Source organism: Abrus precatorius, unplaced genomic scaffold (genome assembly GCF_003935025.1).
Source record: "Abrus precatorius isolate BTA unplaced genomic scaffold, Abrus_2018 Scaffold6, whole genome shotgun sequence".
Classification (NCBI taxonomy): Eukaryota; Viridiplantae; Streptophyta; class Magnoliopsida; order Fabales; family Fabaceae; genus Abrus; species Abrus precatorius.
The window spans coordinates 10,794,402-10,818,442 of NW_020874406.1; the positions used below are offsets into that span (position 1 = coordinate 10,794,402).

The 24,041-nt window shown below is 37.3% G+C and overlaps 1 protein-coding gene and 1 pseudogene across 1 annotated transcript; both read left to right on the forward strand.

Annotated features, from left to right (window-relative positions):
* The first annotated feature begins 4,230 nt into the window (after nt 1-4,230).
* On the forward strand, nt 4,231-7,999 carry LOC113868462 (heat stress transcription factor A-1e). Its single transcript, XM_027504063.1, has 3 exons — nt 4,231-4,589; nt 5,922-7,210; nt 7,740-7,999. Exons 1-2 carry the CDS (start codon nt 4,374-4,376, stop codon nt 7,179-7,181), a joined length of 1,476 nt encoding a protein of 491 aa, XP_027359864.1. The 5' UTR covers nt 4,231-4,373; the 3' UTR covers nt 7,182-7,210; nt 7,740-7,999.
* Nucleotides 8,000-9,522: 1,523 nt separating this feature from the next.
* LOC113869741 lies at nt 9,523-21,033 on the forward strand (annotated as a pseudogene).
* The last annotated feature ends 3,008 nt before the right edge of the window (nt 21,034-24,041 follow it).

A 24,041-nucleotide genomic window follows, 5' to 3' on the forward strand; every position in this document is an offset into this window, starting at 1 on the left:
ATCTTTTAGATGTCCTTCCTTGATTAATTCTTCAATCTTATCTTTCAGCGCAGTGCACTCTTCGGTGGTGTGATCCCTATTTTGATAATAGCGGCAAGCCTTGCTTTTGTCTGCCCAAGAAGGAGTGTTGGCACGTCTAGGCATTCTTAATATTTCTGTGGCCAGTGCCTGGTCAAGTACTCGGGACCGATTGGTATTGAGTGTAGTGTAGGAAGGATATTTAGGTCCCCTAGTCGGCCTTTCAAGCTCATTTCTTCTCTCCTTATTTTCCTGCCTAGCCTTGAAAGTTTCTCTCTTGTCTGTATTTTTTGAATTGGACCCTTGGTCCATCCGCACATAGTTTCGGTATTCAGACAATTCTTCCATCTACAAATACTTTGCAGCCCGATTTCTTAACTCGTCTAGGTCGACAGGTGGTTTTTTGCAGATGCTATTAACAAAAGGTCCTGACTTTAGGGCCGTGGTGAGGTGGTGCATAGCCACTGCTGGTTCCAAATTATGAATTGACAGGGTCACTTTGCCCCATTCCATGAATGCTCTAAGTGACTCTCCCTTTTCTTGGCGAATATTGACCAGCGCGAGGGTGATAGCTCATATTTTGTTCGCACATTTTTAGTCTTATTGCATTCTTTGCATGTCTTTTCATTCCCTTATTTCTTCCATTTAATATGTTTTTGCATTTATCTTGATAATTAGGAATTTTCGTAAATACTATACTTTTGTTCATATTTTCTATTCTGACCTTTGGTTACTAATTTGACTATAACGTTTTCTGTAGATATCCTTTTTGGATGATTCTTTTTGCATTGCATTCCTTACTTCTGGGGCTTTAATTTGGATATTTGGATCTTGCTGTTTGGATCCCGGAGCTATTTTCTACGAATTTTAGAAGTTTATACTTTTAGTTGACTATTGTATAGTTTTTATTTTGCTTTTATTTTGCAGTTCTTTTGTATTTAATTTCGGCCCAACTTTGGCCCACTCGGTTTTTGCTCTTTTAGGATTAGTATTTATAGAGGTCAGGGGCTGATTGGGGAGGACTTTTGATTCATTTTTTCATTTTTCAGTTTGCAATACCTTTCCTGCTTCCAATAGAACCTCTCAATTTTTTTACCATTCTTCTTCTTTTCTTGCATTTTTCCATTCTGAATTCATATGCCTTTGCAATTACAATTGAAAGACGTTTAAGATTCTACAAAGTCAAGATGATTTATGCTATGTTCCCCCTTCAATTTCATTGCCAAAGTCCAGATCGCATTTGTTCAAGACGTTTTTGATGCTCCGAGTTTGTTTTCCGATCTCACATTTTTACGATTGTATAGAAGCATTGTTCGATTGAATTGTGCATTGTTCTTAATCGAATAACAATCAATTGATTAATTGTTTGTTGTGCAGAAGAGATTTAAACAAATTCGGTTTTCATTCAATCTTAGTTTTGGATTTTTATGCTCTGGATTTCGATTTTAACTTTCGGTTCCAATTCTGTGCAATTTCGTTTGCTGCATTTCAATTTTCTACGATTTCATTCTCTGTAATTTCGTTTTCTGCATTTCAATTCTCTGCGATTTCATTCTCTGTAATTTCGTTTTCTGCATTTTAATTTTGCAATTCAATTTCTGCATCTAAACCCCCAAACATACAACCTTTTATGCATAATTGAGATTAGAGCAATGTGCATTTGCATCCTTGTGAGATATGACCTAAGTTGCTCCCTGAACTGCATGTTTTTGTGAGGAATTTAGTAGTTTTTGATACCACTGCGACATGGCTATCAGAGGGATGTTAAGGGATGAGGTCGGCTTGTGGCGAACTGTAAGTTGAACCATCTTGCGAGTGTTGGAAAAGAGTCGATGGATGAAAGGGGGAGTCGGGTGAACCAACTGAGTGCAGGCCCTCAAAGTGAGGTGGGAAAAATCCTACACCATAAGGAATCATTCTCGGTGTACAAACCGACTTAGGTTGTAAAGATATCCAGATGTTCCCCAGGATCAGATGTGCCATCATACTTATCTATTGATAGGCCTCTCTAATTATCAGGCAGCTTGGCCTCCAGGATGTGGTGAACGAACGGGCTTCAACTCGCGAGATCGTCTCGGTCATTTTTGGCTTCAGATTGATAAACCTGCTTTGATTTCTCTTGCAATGCCGAAGATTCCCCCTGATCCTGGATGATGGGTGTAGTTTGGGAAGGGATGTGTATCTCTTCTCTCAAGTTGGCATTTTCCCTTCTCAGAGTCGAAAGCTCCATTGCATCCTTCTCTCGCTCCTTCTTCATCTCCGCCATTTCTACTTTGAGCTGCCTTAGTACAGCTAAGATACTCTCATATGTTCCTTCTTGCATCACAACTTCAGGTGTTGGTTCATCTGGTGTGACACCCTCCAAATGTTGCCGCGAGGTTCCCCCTTGTTGAGCATGTCCTTCTTGCTGGCTTCTAGTAAGTACCATGATTAATCTGAAATATGAGGCTAATCAGGCCCCACGGTAGGCGCCAAAATGTTCCTGCAAGGGTAACACTGATCTTCAAGTCTCTGATATGCTGTAATGACGTCTCTCTAGTATTCGCTGACGTGGGGAGGGTACCTGCAAAAGGCACTCCGATGCTGAAGTCAGGATTCAGTTCTAAGTAATAAATGGTATTCAATAATGAAAAATTCACCTCCACCTGTATTTCCTACCTCCCTTTTTATAGGCATTGTAATGGGCTATTGGGTCTGCTGAGTCAGCCTTGACTTTGACTCTTTTCTTGATTTAAATAATATTTTAATTATTATCCTTAATTAAGTTATTTACCTTTAAATCCTGAAGAGATATTGGTCTACATTAACTGAGTAAGTATTTGGTTCCTTTTTCTATATGTAGGTCTGAGGAGTTCTCTTATCCAGTACAAAGATAATTACAAATTAATAGGTATAATAATATAATAGTTTAGGACATGTTTAAAAGTAAGGTGAACAATTTTCTATAACGTTGACTCATGATAGAAGGAGACATATTAATTAATTTAGAAAAGAAAAATATGATTGAATAAAAAAGTAAGCATATTCAAAGGAAAAAAACATAATCAACCGTGATAAAACAATATTTAACAGAAAAAATAAAATAAAAAATTAACTTTTATACATACATATACAAATATAATATAGTATGATAACTTTTTCAAAATATATTTAAGAATTAGAGAACTAAAACAACAAAATAGTTTAAAAAAATATTTGAGAATTAGGAGTTATTTACTAGTTTTGCCATTATTTATTGTATATTTTAACTAATCAAGAAAATAAAGTTTATATACCGATAATATATTTAAAAACACTAAAAATATAAAATAAATATTCAATTATTCAAATATTTTATTACAAAAGATATTGGTTGTATTTTTTATTATTCTCTTAGTAATTTTATTTTCTTAAGTATAAAATATTATAGAAAATAAGAAGTTATATATAATATTTTTTTATTAAAAATTTTAGAAGTCAATATAATTTAATATACTGATACTATTAAATATTTTAACTTTTTAAAAATTATTATATACAATTTATTATCCTGCATGATGTTGCATAAGTTAAAAAATTATAACGTTAAAAAAATATAACAATTTTACTATGATTAAGTATTGAATAAAAAGTGTATATATACACATATATTTAAAAATATATATATAATATTTAATATTTAAAAGAATTGTAAGAATAAAAGATAATAAAAATTTAAACTTTCTACAAAAAGCAGGGTTTAATAGTTTTGTTAAAATATTTATATTATTTTAAACATCACAAGAAAACAACAGAATTTTATAAAAATAATTTTTATAATAATGTGAAGATTAAGAAAATATTGTACATACAGTAATTATAACCGTTAATATTATATTAAATATTTAGAATACTGAATAGATAATGAAAGTTGGTTGTGTCTTAAAAAATATATATATATATATATATATAATATTTAAAATGTTTGAATAATATAAAAAAAATGCAAGATGCAGAGATAATTTTATGGACCCGGTGATAAGCACCGTTGGATGGATTCGGAAGAAAACAAAAAATATATTACGAATTGAAAATTTACTTTTAACCAGTAATTAAAAACGAATATTTAAAAAACTGCGAGTTAGAATAGTGTTGAACAAAATACCAATAATTACTTATCTTGATGGAAAAGAAATGTTAAAAAGAAAAAGTGTGTGAAATGTATATATATAGAGGAGATAGAGTGAGTGAGAGAGAGAAAGAGAGTGAAAGGAGAGTAGCGAGGGGAGGTTTGAGAGCGTGTGATACTTTGCTTTCAATTGATTGTGTGTGTGTGTGTGTGTGTGTGTTTGCAGTAAAAGGAAAGGGAATAGGAAGGGTGTTGATCAGGATCAGGTATGGAGGGAGCATCGTGGAACAGTGTTAGCGTGGCACCGTTCCTTAGCAAAACCTACGACATGGTTGACGATCCTTCTACCGATTCCATCGTCTCGTGGGGTGATAACAACAATTCCTTCGTCGTTTGGAACGTTCCCCAATTCTCCACTCACATCTTACCCAACCATTTCAAGCACAACAACTTCTCCAGCTTCGTTCGCCAGTTGAATACTTATGTGGGTAACCCCTTTTTTTCTTTTTTGTTATTATTCATTTTGTCATGGAAAGGATCGCTCTTCTTTTCTGTTGGATTTAATGTTTGTGCCTTATGGGAACCCCTTCTATTCTCGTTGTTTTGTTTCAATGCTGTGGCTTCTCATTTATTGCTATGAATCTCCAATTTGCAGGTCAGTTTACACCTTCGTTTGGTATGCTCGACTTTTTGTAAATTTGGATTAGCTTCGTTAGATCTGTGTTTTTCACAGTAAGTTAGCAAAGTGAACTCAAAATTTTCAATCATTGAGTGTGTTGTGCGTGCGTGTGTGTCTCTCTCTCTTTTTTAAATTTTGGGTTCTTGTTGTAAGTTAAAATATATCAAATTGTGTGTGAGAGAACCGAGGTTTACCTTTGATCAAAGATTCTCTTTGTTTTTATTTCTTTCTTTTATTTTTCCCCTTCTCTTACTGCACTGAATTTAGTTGTTTGGGAGATAAGTCAAGTAAATTCAGTATTAATCATGAGGAAACTACACGTGTAAATTGTGGTTTTATGTATTAGTTAATGTGATTTTCGCCTTGTATTTATGCAACATAATTGGAACTGCATTTGCTTGGTGTTTGGCAGTAAGGCTTGCTTCTTAAGTTGAATAATTTATGATACTTGGGTCTTAAAAAAAACGATTATGCAATGAATAGTTCCAGGTCCTTGTGTTTTGCTCCCTATTTCTTAAGTGAGGATAGTTTCCTTAAACAGAGCCCATATCACCTATAAATCCATTAAATAATACACATAAACAATGATATAGTCAGATTGAGAGACTGCCAAAACTAAAGATACAGTAGCTGGTGCTACCGGCATTTAGGGTTTACCCTTCATTGGCAGTGATTGTAAGTTGGTAACTGTAGGGTAGCTGGTTAAATAAAGGATCAAAGGATATAATTAGAAATACATGGTTAAAGACAATTACCTTTGGTATTATGCTGTAAGAAAATTGTTGCAGTGAAGTAATAGGATCATAGATTGCAGTGCTTGAATTTGGGATGAGCCTAACTCAATCCAAAAGTTTTCTCATGAAGTGACGATTGCCTAAGTTTTTATAAGCTCTTCTTTAGCTATATCTATAATTGATGCAATATTTCAAAGTTGGTAAATGTATGTCCCCTTGTTGGCACTCCACAATGAAGTTAGTTAATTTTCATGAAATCTATTCTACTGCTGTCTGAGAAAATTTACTTGTATCTCATACACTCAAGAGATAATTGATTAATCATGCTGGATGAGTTGTACAGGTTACACATATTTTCTAGTCTTAATCTTTATTCAATAATATCCTTTTGATTGACAAGCAGGGTTTTAGAAAGGTTGACCCAGACCGCTGGGAATTTGCAAATGAAGGATTTTTAAGGGGTAAGAAACAACTTTTAAAAAGTATCAGTAGGCGGAAATCTGCTCATGTAAATGGTACTCAACAACCATCTCAAGTGCATAACTCACCTGTGAGGGCATGTGTTGAAGTGGGGAAATTTGGGCTTGAGGAAGAGGTGGGAAGACTGAAAAGGGATAAGAATGTGCTTATGCAGGAACTTGTTAGGTTAAGACAGAAACAACAAGTGACTGATAACCAATTGCAAAATGTTGGGCAACGTGTGCAGGCAATGGAGCAGCGCCAGCAGCAGATGATGTCATTCCTTGCAAAGGCAATGCATAGTCCAGGCTTCTTAGCTCAATTTGTACAGCAGCAGAATGAAAGTAATAGACAGATCACTGGGGGCAATAAAAAGAGGAGGCTCCATGGGCAAGAAGAAGATAGTTTAGCCACCAAGGAACTCCATAATGCTTTTGATGGACACGTTGTCAAGTACCAGACTTCCATAAATGAGGCTGCAAAAGCATTATTTCGCCAGATATTGCAAATAAACAATTCTAAGACAACAGAATCATCAATCAAGAACCCTGATGTTTTCCTTCTTGACGATGTTCCTTCTGCCATTGCATTAGATAGCAGTAGTTCATCGACACAGGTTTCTGATGTGATCCTTTCTGTGGTTCCACCTATTTCTGAGCTAACATGTATGGAAGTAGGATCACAATTTCCTGCCAATTGTATGCCCAGTAGCATATCTGAGGAGCAGTCTTCCCCTGCTATGTTGGCTGACTCTATCAAAACAACTGAATTTCCAGAATTAAGTTTGCATAATTGTCAAGAAAATGTTTCGGATCTTTGTAAAAGTCAAGAGATGGAGACAGAAAGCAGTTTACTGAATCATAATCTGAATGTTATGGGGGCTGAAATTAGGAACATGGAGGATATAGATATGATGTCAGCTGTTTTGGACGGGACAGACTCTATAGAAGCTGATCATTTTTCACCTGATGCAGGTGAAATTTCCAAACTCCCAGGAATCAATGATGAATTCTGGGAACTATTTTTAAGGCCAAGCCCAGTTACTGCAGACATGGAAGAAACCAAATGTAGCTCTCTAGGATGTGATTTGATAGAAGATCTGGGTTTTCCTTCAGACAAGGAAAATAAGCAGGAAAAAATTGATAAGATACAGCACGTTGAACGTCTTACTCAACAAATGGGACTTCTTGCATCAGAGTCCTAATTGTATATATATGTTTCTTGCAACTGAAGGTAAACATTTTAGCTCACGACCTTGCACTTATATGTCATTATAAGCATTCTGGTTCTCATAGTTCCCTGAATTGAAACAAGTGTAAAATCTCCCGTCATTGTCTTAATGCTCAGCTGCACTCTTTCCTTCATTAAAGAGTGAAAAATGAGGCGGTGAATTGAGAATTTTGACAAGAATCAATGTCTACAAAAATGTGACCTAAGGATATGCATATTACGAAGATAGAAAATTATTACATCTTCTGTATGTGTTACAACTTACCACAAGAAGGCGAAAGAGTGGAAGTGGGGATTTACTTTCACTTTTCTCCTCATATATCTATAATCAATGGTGTCAAGAATGCCTATTATATCTTTCTTTCTTTGTTCTTAACCTTGCATACGTGCATTGATATATCCGCAAATCTCAATTCAACATATATGGGGTATAATATTTAGTTAAAACGGGTTGGTTAGGGGAAGAGAACTTGAAGTTGGGCAGTGTAATGTTAAAGTTTCCAATGCTCTTTTGTTCATGATTCCTACACAGGTTGAGGTCCTTTGCTGCTGGCCAGACAAAGCCATCTATCTTATGTATACAAAGAAACCTGACAGATGTCATCCAACAACTCGATCCGTGCATCTTTTTCCCGCTTGTAATGTGTGTTTTGTTGTCATTTGGGGCTTAAAAAACATGAAGTTTACGAAACTACATATATCCCTATGTAATTTGAATTTTTGACAACTTTGTGCTCCGTTTCCAACACTTTATGCTTCCCATGAACAGTATATTTATTTTCGATTCTCTCCTCCTTTCTCTGTTCATGCTGCGGTGATATTTTCGTGGGAGTGTCCCGTTTAATTGCATCATGATTTATCTTCAGCTGGTTTAGTGGTCAAATACATCTACTTACTCAAGTGAGTTTAACCCAATTATAGAAAAATAAGAAAGGTGACCATGGGTAAACCAGACTCTGTAGTTTAAGTGTGTGCAAACGACTTTAAAATGTAAACAAATAATGCAAAATACCTTCTCTCCTTGAAATTCATAAACTATTGGTAAAGGCCACTTGACATGCACAATCGTTTTTAAAATTTTGTAGTTTAAAATCCCAAACTATATAATTTTAAGTTCGGAAGAACGGAGTAAGCCGAACTAATTATGAAATTTTGTCTTATCCGCTGAAAATATTTAGACCAAATGATCTGAGTAGCAAGGAGGTCACTCTTCAAACTATTATCTTTGATCCTATTTATAGGATATATATATACTTAATTTATCAAAATTACTAAAAAGTATGTGATGAATTTATATTTTATTTTAGAAATATCATAGTATAAAAAGAAGGAATGTGTCTACTCATGGAAAGGGTGAGTATTTTGTTAATACAAATTTTACAATAAATAAGGTTATAAAAAGGATTTAGTAATTAATACATTTAAAAATGAGTATTTATTTTTTATAATAATAAAATATTGATAGTTTCTTCTTATAAATAGAGCTTGAAGTAGTAAGATATTGTGTGCTTTAGTTTGATTTCTTAAAATATTTTTTAATCAAAAGATTTAGTTTTATAAGTTTTACAAAAATAAAAAAAGTTTGTTCTAATAGTTTTTAATTTGAAATAATAATAATTCGAAAGAAAATAAAATTGATATAGAAAAATCACCCATTTTATTTATAAGTTAAATAAATAAATTATCGCTGAATAAAAAAATGCAAATACTACAAGAACAGAGGAGATAGCAGACTCCAAAATGAAAACATATGGTTTATCCAAATAGTATTCGAGTTTGTTTGTATTTCTGTATTGTTAATTCCGCTGAGTCTAGGTGCTTTGAGCATTAGGCAAAAGAAATTATCCGACACTATTCAATGGATATACTGCTTGTAACCATCTAATATACACAACATGAGAATAATATACAAATAGAGATGTTCTTAATTGGCTGAGTCTAGGGTTTAACAAGTCTAGGTTAATTTGTGAAACCGATTTTCAGAGCCTGGTATTAGGACCTTGTGAATGCTCTTAATGCAAAGAATTAGACTTTTTATTCTTATTATCTCGGTTTTCAAGGGTCAAATTTTCACAACTTAAAACTCATATCTTTATATCACTTCATTAGTCCATTCGCCCAAGCCATACACACAAATATGAAATACATGTATAGACATAAGTAGACTTTTATGAAACTAAATTTAATGAGACTATCTTAATTTCTCCTGTTTGATTGAGATGTACTATAAATAGGGTGCTTCGTAATAGACCCAAAGCATCAACAATTTCCCTCTCTAGGCTTTTTTTTTTTGCATGCTTTTGTGTGAATTAGATATGGATACACTGAGCTATGTGCTAATCCTCCTGTTGACATGCATTGTCACATAGGCTATTATTCATGCAAGAAAAAAGAAAGCAAACCATAATAAGCTTCCGCCTAGACCCTCACCTCTTCCCATCTTTGGAAACCTCCTTGAACTAGGAAAAAAGCCACACCAATCCTTAGCAAAGCTTGCTAAGATTCATGGCCCAGTAATGCGTTTAAAGCTAGGCCAAGTAACAACCATAATAATCTCTTCAGCAGACATGGCTAAAAAGGTTCTCCAAACCCATGATCTGTTATTTTCAGACCGAACTGTACCTCAAGCTGTAACTGTTCACAACCATGATCAGTATAACTTAGCCTTTCTTCCTGTTTCACCTCTTTGGAGAGACATGAGAAAAATATGTAACAATCAATTATGCTCCAACAAGTCTTTAAATGCAAGCCAATACCTTAGGCGGAGGAAAATGCATGAACTCCTCAATGATGTCCACCAAAGCACCCTAACCGGTAAAACAGTGGATATTGGGAGAGCAGCTTTCAATATTTCAATCAACTTTGTATCAAACACTTTATTTTCTTTGGATTTTGTTATCTCTTCAACTGACACTGGAGAGTACAAGGATATAGTAGTGAACATCTTGAAAGTCGTTGGAACTCCAAACCTAGCTGATTTTTTCCCCTTGTTGAAGATAGTTGACCCACAAGGCATCAAAAGGAGTTGTGCCCTTTATGTTGGCAAGTTGTTCAATGTCTTTGGCGACTTAATTGATGAGAGGTTGAAGCTGCGAGAAGGGAAATGTTTTGTCACCAAGAATGACATGTTAGACGCCTTGCTTGACATTTCTAAAGAGAACAGCGAGGACATGGACAAAGAAAAGATTAAACATTTACTACATGTATGTATTTTCCTGAACCTTATAAACTACTATAATATAAGTAACTATCATGTAGTAGATTACCCTTATATGATTCATGCCTATATATATATAAGTGTTGTGGTTTGTGATAATGATAAGATCTACTTGTTGTTGGAACTGATACAACTGCATATACATTAGAATGTGCAATGGCTGAGCTACTTCACAACCCAAAAACCTTGTCAAAAGCCAAAAAAGAACTTGAAGAAACCGTTGGAAAAGGTAAACTAGTTGGGGAATCAGACATTTCTAAACTCCCTTACTTGCAAGCAATAATAAAGGAGACCTTTCGCTTGCACCCAGCAGCTCCACTTTTACTCCCTTGAAAGGCCAAGGAAGATGTAGAGCTCAATGGCTACACCATTCCAACAGGGTGCACAAATCCTTATTAATGAGTGGGCTATTGGAAGGGATCCAAAAACTTGGAACAATGCTGACATATATGTTTTCACCAGTGTACTGGATAGGGGAACTGATGGACCCTACATATAGAAGAAAGGAAACTGAATACCTATTCGGCTAGTCTAAATCAGTATCTCTAAGATTCAAAGATAAATAATAATTAGAATTTTATTCAAAGCATAAAAAGGGCCAAAAGTAAAAGTTAACTCAGGCCCATTAGCCCATTACAGTGCCTATAAAAGAAAGGTAGAAAGAGCAGGTAGGAGGTTGACTTTTTATTATTGAATACCATTTATTACTCCGAGCCGAATCCTGACTTCAACATCGGAGTGCCTTTTGCAGGTACCCTTCCACATCAACAATCGCCAGAAGGACGTCAGATCAGAGGTTAAAGACAGCCATTCCTCAAGAAGGAATATTTTGGCCCCCACCGTGGGGCGCGATTAACTTCATTCTTCAGGATTAAGCATGGTAATGACGAGAAGCCAGCAGGAAGGAACCTCTCGGCAACAAATGGAGGGCGTCACACCAGAGGAACCAGTACCTGAAGTGGTGATGAAGGGAGGAACAGAGGAAAGCATTCTAGCTGTACTGAGGCAGCTTAAGGCAAAAATGATGGAGATGAAGAAGGAGCACGAAAGAGATGCACTGGAACTCTCGGCCCTAAGAAGGGAAAATGCCGGCTTAAGGGAAGAGATAAGGACACATGTCCCCTCCCAAACTACACCCGTCATCCAAGATCAAGGGGAATCCTTAGCACTGCAAGAGAAATCAAGGCAAGTCTATCAATCGACAACCAGAAATGACCGGGACGATCTTGTGAACCAGAGCCCATTCGTTCACCACATTTTGGAGGCTAAGCTGCCCGATAATTGAAGAGGGTTGGCAATAGACAAATACGATGGCACATCTGACCCTGGAGAACATGTGGATGTCTTTACAACACAAGTCGATCTGTACACAGAAAACGACGCCTTATAGTGTAGAATTTTTCCTACTTCACTCCGAGGACCTGCACTCAGTTGGTTCACCCGACTCCCCCCTTTATCCATAGACTCTTTTGCAACTCTCACAAGACGTTTCAACTTGCAGTTTGCCACAAGCCGGCCTCATCCCTTAACATCCTTGGCCCTAGTCAATATTCGCCGAGAAAGGAGAATCACTTAGAGCGTTCATGGAACGCTTTGGCAAAGTGACTCTTTCAATTCATAACTTGGAACCAGCAGTGGCTATGCACCACCTCACAACAACGTTAAAGCCAGGACCCTTCGTTAATAGCCTCTGCAAAAAAACCCCCGATTGACCTAGACGAGTTAAGGAGTCGGGCTGCGAAGTATATGCAGATGGAAGAATTATCCGAGTACTGGAACCAGGTACAGATGGACCAAGGATCTAACTCAAAAAATGCAGAAAAGAGGGAGGCTTTTAAAGCAAGGCAGGGAAACGGCAGAAGAAATGAACTTGAACGACCACCTCGGGGACCTAAGTATCCTTCTTACACTACGCTCAACACTAATCGGTCCAGAGTACTTGATCAAGCGTTGGCCACAGAAATATTGAGAATGCCTAGACGCGTCAACACTCCTCCTCGGACAGATAAAAGCAAGTCTTGCCGATACCATCAAAACAGGGGTCACACTACCGAGGAGTGTACAGCATTGAGAGACAAAATTGAAGAATTAATTAAGGACGGATACTTAAAAGATTTCATACAGACAAATCCCACAAGGCAACCTAACAAAGGAAGAGACCGTCACCCTGAATCACCAAGGAGATCTGACAGCAAAAAATTTGAACGACATAGGAGCAGGTCTGGGGAACCTCCAGCTAGAAGATATGAGCAAGAGAAGCATCCTTAACACCATAGTCGGAGGGTTTGCTGGTGGAGGACATACCCATTCAGCTAGAAAGAGGCATCTTAGGCATGTCTGTTCGGTTAATAATGTTTCATTGGGCAGCGGAATCTGGATCCCGCCTATTACGTTCACTGACGACGACTTTCAAGGAGTCGATCTGGTGCAAGATGATCCCATGGTAATTAGTGTAGACATTCTTAACTGCACTGTTCAAAAAACACTAATTGACCAGGGGAGCTCGGCCGACATCCTGTATTGGAATACATTTAAGCAATTAGGCATCTCGGAAGAAGAGCTCAAAGAATATCACGAACCGTTGGTCAGTTTTTCCGGGGAACGAGTAGAGACTAAGGGGTGTATTGACTTGTATACCTCGTTTGGATCAGAGTACGAGGGAAAACGCATAAGAGTTACTTATCTTGTAGTACATGCGAACACATCTTATAATATACTACTCGGCAGACCATCCCTGAATAAACTGAAGGCCATAGTGTCCACTCCGTACTTGGCCATGAAATTTCCATCTGAAAGAGGCCGGATTGTTACCGTCTATGCTGATCAAAAAATAGCCAGGGAATGCTACTTTGCAAGTTTACGCCTTAGACCCTTTCATGTGAATAACCGAGATGTTAATATTGTATCCCCTCGGTTGGGAGAAGAGTTGGATGTTGAACTTGATCCCAGAATGAATGAGGAATATTGGGTTGAGCCTAATGAAAACAAGCAACCCTTCCAACTAGGAGCAAAACTAGAACAAGTCGCTTATTTAGGGGTCGGTTTGAATGCACAAGAAAAGCAAATCCTCCAAGGGATGTTATTAGACAACGCTGATTTGTTTGCTTGGACAGCCTCGGATATGCCTGGCATTGATCCAGCATTTCTTTGTCACCACTTATCGATCTACAAAGGGGCCAAGCCAGTAGCTCAAAAGAAGAGAAAAATTGGTGGTGATAGAGCGAAGGCAGTAAAAGAAGAAACCAGCAAACTAATACAGACTGGCTTTATCCGAGAAGTCAGGTATTCAACATGGTTAGCCAACGTCGTCATGGTTAAAAAAGCCAACGGCAAATGGCGAATGTGCACGGACTTCACGGACCTCAATAAAGCATGCCCAAAAGACGCATATCCCCTACCAAACATTGATACCTTGGTCGATGGTGCAGCCGGTGACAAAATACTGAGTTTTTTGGATGCTTATTCTGGGTATAATCAAATACGAATGTATCCCCCGGATGAGGAAAAAACAGCGTTCATCACAAATTCTGCAAATTTTTGTTATAAAGTGATGTCGTTCGGTTTGAAGAATGCAGGAGCAACATACCAGCGACTCATGAACAAAATTTTTGAAAAACAAGTGGGTAAATGCATGGAGGTGTATGTGGACGACATGGTAATTAAATCCCTCGCATTGAAGGAATATCTTGACCACTTAGAGGAAGTATTCGGCGAAGCCAGAAAGCATGGTATGAGGTTCAATCCTGAAAAATGTACATTTGGTGTAGCTGGCGCTAAATTCTTGGGTTTCATGTTGTCTGAAAGGGGGATATAGGCAAACCCCAAAAAATGTAGAGCCATCATCGACATGGCCAGCCCTCGAAATGTCAAGGACGTTCAACAACTGGTCGGGCGGATTGCAGCCCTTGCTAGATTCTTGCCAATAATGGCAGAAAGGTCTCGGCCTTTCAGTGAATTATTGAAGAAATCCCAAAAATTCGTTTGGTCCAATGAATGTGAGGACGCCTTTGTACAATACAAACATGTGCTAGCGGCGGCACCTGTGTTAATTAAACCAAAACCAAATCAGGAAATGGTTGTTTATTTGGCCGTGTCCAATCACGCCATTAGTTCGGTTTTACTTCAAGAAACACCTGAACCGAATCTCGTATATTTCGTTAGTAGGACACTCCAAGGTCCCGAATCCCGGTATCAATTAATGGAGAAAGTAGTACTTGCCTTAGTCCACACAGCTCGTCGATTAAGACACTATTTTCAGAGCCATCGGATGGTGGTACGTACAGATTGTCCGATGGCCAAAATTTTGAGGAAACCAGAGTTGGCTGGCTGGTTGGTGGCCTGGACAATTGAATTGTCTCAATTTGATATCCATTTCGAGAACCGACGCCCCCTTAAAGCCCAGATGTTAGCCAACTTCATCAATGAGTTCACTATACAACATAATACCACTTCAGACATGTGGAATTTGCACGTTGATGGATCATCAAATCAATTAGGCAGTGGAGCTGGGGTCATTCTTGAAGGACCAAATGCATTTGCCATTGAACAGTCTATCTGGTTTGGATTTAAGGCATCCAACAATCAAGCCGAATATGAAGCTTTACTCGCCAGTCTCAGGCTAGCAAAGGAAATGGGAGTTAAACGCGTTACTGCTTGGAGTGATTCTAAAATTGTAACCGAACAAGTTAATGATACATATCAGATAAGGGACTTGGTCATGCTTAAATATTTTCAGGAATTCAAGAAAATAAAAGCTGTGTTTGAGGAGGTATGTATTCGGTACACACCAAGAAACATGAACGCACGAGCCGACAGGCTAGCTAAGCTGGCTAGCCAACGGAAACCAGGGCAGTTGCAGAGCGTGGTTCACCAACAAATCATCCAACCTACTGTCGCCAAACAAGAATGCATGGACATAGAAAAATCATCCCATAATTGGATGACCCCACTCATCCAGTACCTCACTGATGGCAGCTTACCAGAGGATATAGCTTCAGCTAAGAAAATAAAAGTACATGTAGCCAAATACCTTCTTCTCGGCAAAGAATTGTATCTAAGAGGAGTTTCAACACCCATGCTTAAATGCCTAGACGACGATCAAGCTAACTACGTCATAAGAGAAATCCATGAAGGTATTTGTGGTACCCATTCGGGTGGACGAACTATGGCAGCAAAAGTACTTAGAGCCGGATACTACTGGCCAACAATAACTCAAGACTGTCATTTGTTTGTGAAAAAATGCATTCCCTGTCAACAGCACGGTCCTCACCTGCACCAACACGTCGATACTCTTCGCCACATTAGCTCTCCCTGGCCCTTTGCTATTTGGGGAATGGACCTCCTCGGTCCTTTCCCTTTAGCAAAAGGGCAATGTAAATTTCTCCTCGTCGCCGTGGATTATTTCACCAAATGGATTGAGGCCGAACCCCTAGCCACCATCACGGCTAACAACGTGCAAAAATTCACTTGGAAAAACATCATTACACGGTTCGGCCTCCCCCATGCACTAATTACAGATAATGGGCTTCAATTTACAGATCATCGGTTCAATGAGTTTCTTGAAGGCCTGCATATCAAACACAGAGTTACATCTGTGGAACATCCTCAGACTAATGGCCAGGCCGAGGCCGCAAACAAAGTGATCTTACATGAATTAAAAAGAAGGTTAGGTTCGGTAAAAGGAGAGTGGGCGGAGAAACTGCCTGAGATATTATGGGCTTATCGGTGCACGCCGCAAACCACAACAAAGGAAACTCCCTTTCGGCTTACCTATGGTACTGATGCCATGGTGCCAGTGGAAATTGGGGAACCCTCATTCCGGAGGGAGAATTTTGAGGAATCGGCTAATGAAGAGGCTCTAGCCGTAAACCTGGACTTAATAGATGAAATACGTGACTACGCCGCCATCATGACCGAGGCTAGTAGAAGAATGATGGCTAGAAAATTCAACTCCAAAATCAGTCCACGACAATTTTATAAAGACGACCTAGTATGGTGAGTAACCGGAGACGCACGCAAAGATCGGCGAGAAGGAAAGCTGGCAGCTAACTGGGAAGGCCCCTTTCGGGTAACAGCAAGATTAAATAATGGAGCATACAAGTTGAAAACATTGGAAGGAAAGCTAATACCGAGGACCTGGAATGTCACACATTTGAAACATTATTATAGTTAAGCCTTGTAATGCATACACAAGTGTACTCTTTTCCTATCCCAGGTTTTATCCTCTTAAAAGAAAGTGAAAAGGGGTTTTCCTGGGAAGGTTTTTAACGAGGCACCTTATCAATAAAATTCTTCTTTTTCACCTATACGGTTTTTTATGCACTGGATATCTTTCAAGCACCATTGAATTATTTCCCTCCCGAGTACCTCCCACTCGGTTAAGGATGAATCAATTATATTTCCCTCCTGAGTACCTCCACTCGGTTAAGGATGAATCAATTATATTTCCCTCCCAAGTATCACTTGGCTAAGGTTGAATTATTTCCCTCCCGAGTACCCCCACTCGGTTAAGGATGCATCAATTATATTTCCCCCCCGAGTACCCCCGCTCGGTTAAGGATGAATCAATTATATTTTCCTCAAGTATCACTTGTTTAAGGTTGAATTTTCCCCAACCGACTAACCTTACTCGGATAAGAATGGAGCGTTACTGATATTTTAAGTGGCACTTAGTCAGTTAAATTTATTTAACTGCCCCTGCTTGGCTTAACGAAGAAGCTATTAGAACGAATACCGTTATATATCTTTATATGTAACAGGAAAAATGTAGCAAGAAAAATGGTCAACTTCTTTAGCAAAAATTGAGAATGACACCAGTTGGAATTTCTATTTCTCTGTCAAAAAGATTACAAAAATTGGGGCACTATCGGCCCATGAATAGAACAGAAAAATTAAACTAAATTCCCTGGGTATGAGGTATCAGGACCGGCCGCCTCTACATCAGGGGTTGCAGCATCTTCGTTTATATTTTTTCTTGGAGGGGCTTCGGCGTCAGGCTCTAAATCTTCATCTACGTCATTGTATGGAAAAACCGACCGCCAAAAAAATCTCTAGTAAGATCGAACTAGAAGTCAGGAGGCACTTGGCAAAAACCATAGCACTGGCGAACGACATGATTAAAACCCAACTCATGTTCAATAGCCACTTGAGCTGAACACTTGTCGGCAAAAGCCTTCATTTCACCATCAGCCCTGTGCCTTTTAGCAGCCACTGCCTCCTCCATCTCAACAGATTTGGCCCTCAAAGACTCCTCCAATCCTACAGACTTTACCCTCCAAGCTTCCATTTCCTCTTCCCTCGTCTTCAACGCTTGTTCAGTAGCTTGGAGCCGGTTTTTCACTATATGATAATGTTCTTTATATTGAATAACCTTGGCTTCCAAAGCCTTATTTGTTTTGGCCAGATTTTGCTGAATCTCCTCATTTTCTGCAAGGGCTTGCTGAGCGACAGCATACTCGTTTTGAACCTTCCTCATCTCCCGTGTGGGCTCCAGAGCCAATCCTCGGAGCATCATCATAGCTCGGATTTGAAACTCCGAGAAATATTTCCACACGGACTCAATTTCAAGGTTGCTAACCGCTTCCTTTCCTGCGTCTGACAGCAAGTCAGGAGCAACTGCTCGGCCAACATGAACACCTTGGTTGAGGAAGGCGTCGGTCAGAAAGAAAGGAGGGAAGACACTATTCGAGGAACTCCCAGCGCTAGAGGCCAGCTCACCCCGGCCTTGATGACGGCTTCCATCTGAGCCGCTCGGCCTTCCTGAATGAGAGTGCTTCCTTTTCTTCTCTCTATCCGCCTCTTTGCTCTTCTCTTTCTCCTTCACCTTGTCTTTCCGTTTTTTCGGTTGGTTTTCGGCAATAACAAGGTCTCGGGGAGAAGGTTGCGGCTCGGTCGCAACAGGAATATGGTCCAGTTGAGGATGTCGGTGCTCTTCAATAGGCGTGTTCTCAGGTGCCCTAGACTTCAAAGTTTTTCGGTATGTCGGCACATGAACACCACGCTGAGCCATTAAACAATAAAAGCAGCCAGTCAAATCAATATCATTTAACCCAAAAATAAAAGCACAATCACGTAACATACCATCCATGTCTAGGCGAGGTTGAGGAGATTTTAATACTAAAAGTATATGTCGGGCAGGAAAGTCTCGGGGAAGAGACTTTAAATATTCTAATGCCGCTAATTCCTTAGCTGACAACATATCCTCGGGAATCCAGTCATACCGGCGAGGCACCCGGGTCTAGTGGAAAGGAAAAAGAGGATTATTTTCACTATCAAAGAAAAAATTTCTACCTACAGGGTGGATGGTTACTTTGAAGAAACCGATTTTAAAACCCTTAAAAGATGAAGCATAAGGCTTAAACAAAGGCAAGTCTGGTTGCCTTATTAAGGATACCCATCTGGCCAGGTCCGATGGACGAGTACAAAAAAAATGAAGAAACAATCCTACACTGGGTTCAATATAATGAAATTTACAAAGTACTCTAAAAGCCTGAATAGCCGCCCACCCATTCGGATGGAGTTGTGTCGACGCTACATTTAAATTTCGCAACACTCCCAGTTGAAAATCATTAAAGGGCAATTTTATTCCTAGCTCCCTAAACATATACTCATACACGAAGAAGGTGTCGGCCATCCCGGAACCCCCTCGAAAAACAAACTCAGGGTCCTTGGTTTCGTCCCCACGACAAGGATTAATGAATATGGGGTAGGGATCGAACGGCTCCCACAATGAAATGTCCACATGATCAACAAAAGATTGGAGATCCTTATTTCTCCTATACTGAGAGAAGTAGGCAGCTACCTCACCGTGTACCCACTCGTATCCAGGAATAGTACAAGGGGGAAGTACTGGTCTCTCCCTAGGGGGCTCATGCTCGGTAAAGGTTCAGAGGAATCAGAATTGGTGGACTCTGACGATTCGGCTTCGTCATTGCACTCCCTAACGCAAATCTCTACGCCTTCATCATTCCCACTAGGTCCTGAACCAAATGCTACCCCCCCTTCGGTTTTCTCAGCATGTTGACTATCGACACTAGTCGGCATGGACGACTCAGACAATGAGTCTTCCCATTCTAAGGATCCGACCATGATAAAAATAGGGAAAGAACGAAGCATACCTCACAGTAGTCGGTTTGAAAAAAGAAAGATTGAGTACCCTTCGGTTTGGAGTGATAGTATATACTTCTCGGTATAGAGACAAAGTAGAGAACGAAGCACCTGGACCACCACATATTTATAAAGGGCCCTGGACATATGAAAGGTCACATCCCTCTCCAACCGACAGATTTGTCCTAGATCGAGTACCCTTTCGTTTTGCGCACACATATCGAGGAAACCCTAAAAAGTACTTGACATTCTAGAAGAATCCATTTCCATTTTTTATTATTTATTTTTATGCATTTTATAAATTTTTATTATTATTCATTTACTAAATTCTTCGGATTACATTGACTTTATTGAAAACCAAATACCCCCTCGGTATTCCTTTCAAGGATCAAACTGAATACCCCCCTCGGTATTCCTTTCCACTCATCAAAACCGAATACCATCCTCGGTGTTCTCTTTCACTGATCGAATTGAATACCCTCCTCAGTATTCCTCTCCACTCATCAAAACCGAATACCATCCTCGATATTCCCTTTCACTGATCGAACCGAATACCCTCCTCGGTATTCCTCTCCACTCATCAAAACCGAATACCATCCTCGATATTCCCTTTCACTGATCAAACCGAATACCCCCTCGGTATTCCTCATCACTGATTAAACTGAATACCTCCCTCGGTATTCTTGTTCACTGATTAAACCGAATACCCCCCTCGGTATTCTTGATCACTGATCGAACCGAATACCCTCCTCGGTATTCCCTTCCACTCATCAAACCGAATACCATCCTCAGTATTCTTTTCCACTACGCCAAAATCCCCCCTCGTCCGACTGTTCCCCTAGTAATTTAAAGCCCTCAAATCGTACCTCTTCGGGCTTGGGGGACTAGTGTACTGGATAGGGGAACTGATGGACCCTACATATAGAAGAAAGGAAACTGAATATCTATTCGGCTAGTCTAAATCAGTATTTCTAAGATTCAAAGATAAATAATAATTAGAATTTTATTCAAATCATGAAAAGGGCCAAAAGTCAAAGTTGACTCAGGCCCATTAGCCCATTACAGTGCCTATAAAAGAAAGGTAGAAAGAGCAGGTAGGAGGTTGACTTTTTATTATTGAATACCATTTATTACTCCGAGCTGAATCCTAATTTCAACATCAGAGTGCCTTTTGCAGGTACCCTCCCACATCAGCAATCGCCAGAAGGACGCCAGATCAGAGGTTGAAGACAGTCGTTCCTCAAGAAGGAACAACCAGAGAGATTTTTAGGAGGGCCAAAGTTTTCAGCTGACACCATTTGGAAGTGGTCAACGAATATGCCCTGGCATGCCATTGGCTATTAGGATGCTGCACTTGATGTTGGGTTCTCTAATAAATGCTTTTGTCTGGAAGCTTAAAAATGGCATGAGACCAAAAGACATGGACATGGATGATGCAGTGCAGGGAAATGCCTTGAGAAAAAGTGAACCCTTGCAAGTTATTCCAATCAAAATCAGTCATTAATATATAGCCTTTGAATTATGTTTTCTGTAGGATATAGTCCTTAATAAATGTTGCTACTTGGAACAATGAAACCTATAAATAACATTAGTTAAATGTCGTTCAAGCAAGATAGATATATAGAAAAGTGAATTTGTGTATCACTAATATAATATTGCTTGCAATTTTTTTCAGAAAATTTTCCTGCTCCATGCATCACATTATTTAATTATGTTCAGTCACTTTTTTTCCTTTGTCGTATACCTTGCACCCTTATTTGAATTTGGAATCGTGATTTTTATTTTCCATATATTTTAATGAAAAAGTCAAGTGGCACAGGGAGAACCCAGTTTAATAAGAAATTCTTACATTTAAAAGGAAGAAATCAATCTTTATTTTCCATATATCTTGTGAATTGCATAAACTATTTTTAAATTTGTTAAAAATATAGTTTATATTTATGGGAAACAGATTTTAGATAATTTTGAAAAGAATTAACTTCAACGCGTAAGTATTTAAGATTTGAAATGATAAATATTTTTTACAAAAACAATTAAAGTTGGAATCTAAGAAATTAAAATCTTAGCATACAAGACAATTAAAATATAAAAAACACTTTAATATAAAAAAAATTTGAAAAAAATTATGAACTTGAGAATGTTTAAGCATATATATATATATATATATAATATTAATCAATAATGAAGTTATATATCTCATAATTTTGTCCTTAATAAAAAGAAATAGTGATGAAACTATGTATATATAAAAAAAAAAATTATACATAATAAGAGTTGTTTTATGCTTAAGAATGAAAACTAAACTTAATAATATTGGCGTTGATATATTTTGTTGCCTTTATTTCATTGTTGCATGAGGGCAGATCATATCAAACTAATTATTACTTATATGATAAATCCTTATTTCTTTAATTAATCTTTTATAAAATAAAAAAAATATTCTTTACAATAATTATATCGTCTATCATACTGTACTTTTCTTACAACACGCGATTCAACAATGGTAATATATATCCAATTATATTTTAAAAATTAATCTAAATTAAAATTATGCATACAATGAAAAAGTTATTATAGTATAAAACATCTAAACAAATATTTTTAGATCGAACATATATTGACTAAAAATCCTTGGTAGGCCTGTTTATTATTAATGTATGTCTCGATGAAAGAGGTTCCCCCCCCCCCCTTATGTACGTCTCAACGAAAGAGAGGATTTTTTTTTTAAATTAGTGAAGTTGTTTTAAAATATATTTTATTTTAAAATATTTTCAAATCCAAAAGAAAATATAAGAATTGAAAAAAAAAAAGTATATGTCGAGTTGCAAGTTTTACAGATTTTAATTTTTCAAATGCAATATACAACCTAAGTTGAATTTATTGTCTTCTGACTTTAATCAAATTGACGGCTACATGAATCAAATAGTTATTTCAGATTGACTATTTAATAAGTTAATTCAAACTTTATAACTTAAAAATTTTAAGAAGTTATATATATATATATATATATATATATATATATATATATATATTAATGGAGGCTAGTATGAGTTAATAAAGTAAGTGACTTATGAGTGAGTGACATTTTTAAAGTGTTGGATGTATTTTAAAATCTGTAAACAGTTAAAATCTCTTTTACCTATAACTTAATAATACAAGTTTATACATATTTATCATTTAATCTTCTGTAAAAATGTCTAAAATTTCTTTTTGGACCTTGAAAATCTTTTATTTTGTATTTTAAAGACCTATTATTGTCTTTTGCCTTCAAAACTCTATACATTGTATTTTCTCCTCTTCACTTTTATGTATCCTTGAACCTTATTTTAAGAAAGTATGCATTTAGATATGCATTCAAATGCAGTTTGAATACATAACAAAAAAAATAACTTTTGAATTAACATAACGTTGAATGTTATGTTAGATCTTTAAAGTTCTCCACAAACCCTATTTATGAGGTTTTGTATTGATACATTATTCAATGTCCTTTTAGATCTTTTCCATGTTCTCCCTGCATAATGGTCATTTTTACATCACACAAATTTTGTAACATTCGCTTAAACCACATTTTTTTCGCTTAACCGAAAATTATAGAAAAAAATAACTACTAGAGGTAATTCGCTTAAAAAAAATAAACCGCTTAAGCTATGAAATATAGTGCAATAACATCTTAAACGATGAATATTAACTTAACCGAATATCAAGGTAAGGAAACCCTTACATTATAACCAATATAGCTTAAGCAAAATAGCATATATAGGGTGTAGCAAATATGAAATATGTCTTTCAATTCTCCCTTTTATCTTCTTCTCCCTCTATTCTTGAGACTTGAAAAGTTCAACGAGCACCTGCATCTTGTTGAGAATCTTGAAGTGTATGCATAGAACTTGTCAAAGGAGCACCTGAAACTAACAGAAGGAGAGTTAACAATAAAGACTAAATTTTAACTTCTTAACATTTTAGGTTATAAATCCAAACAAAAACCTTTATATGAATTCACGAAGTATATTTTGAAACTAATATGTATCAAAAGTCACCATTGGTAACTATATGAGGAAAAACAAAAGAGCTTAATCAAGGTCTCTATTCATGTCTCCATAGGTCTTATCACAAGGAGGGAGTGTCATGCTGAGGTAAGCAAATTATGAAAAAACAATTAGTCTAAGAGCCAAGACATGAGTAAGTGATGAATAATGGAGACTATAATATGTAAGAATCAAGCTATTAAAGAAACCTTTGAAAGTATTTAAATTTGTTAAGCAAATTCATGCAATGACAGACATTGTTGTTAAGATCATTTGTAAGAGAATGCAAATTTTAATTTCACAAGCCTTTTTTGTATGATAAAAAGTAATATTTGAAGCATATAATTTAATTAATTGCTTACTCAATATATTTTTTTTATGTGAAGACTTTTGCTACAAATTTAGGATTTGTTTGGGAACACACCTTATTTAAGCTATTATTAAATAAACTATTTTGTATGAGTCATCGTACCTTAAATTTGTTTAT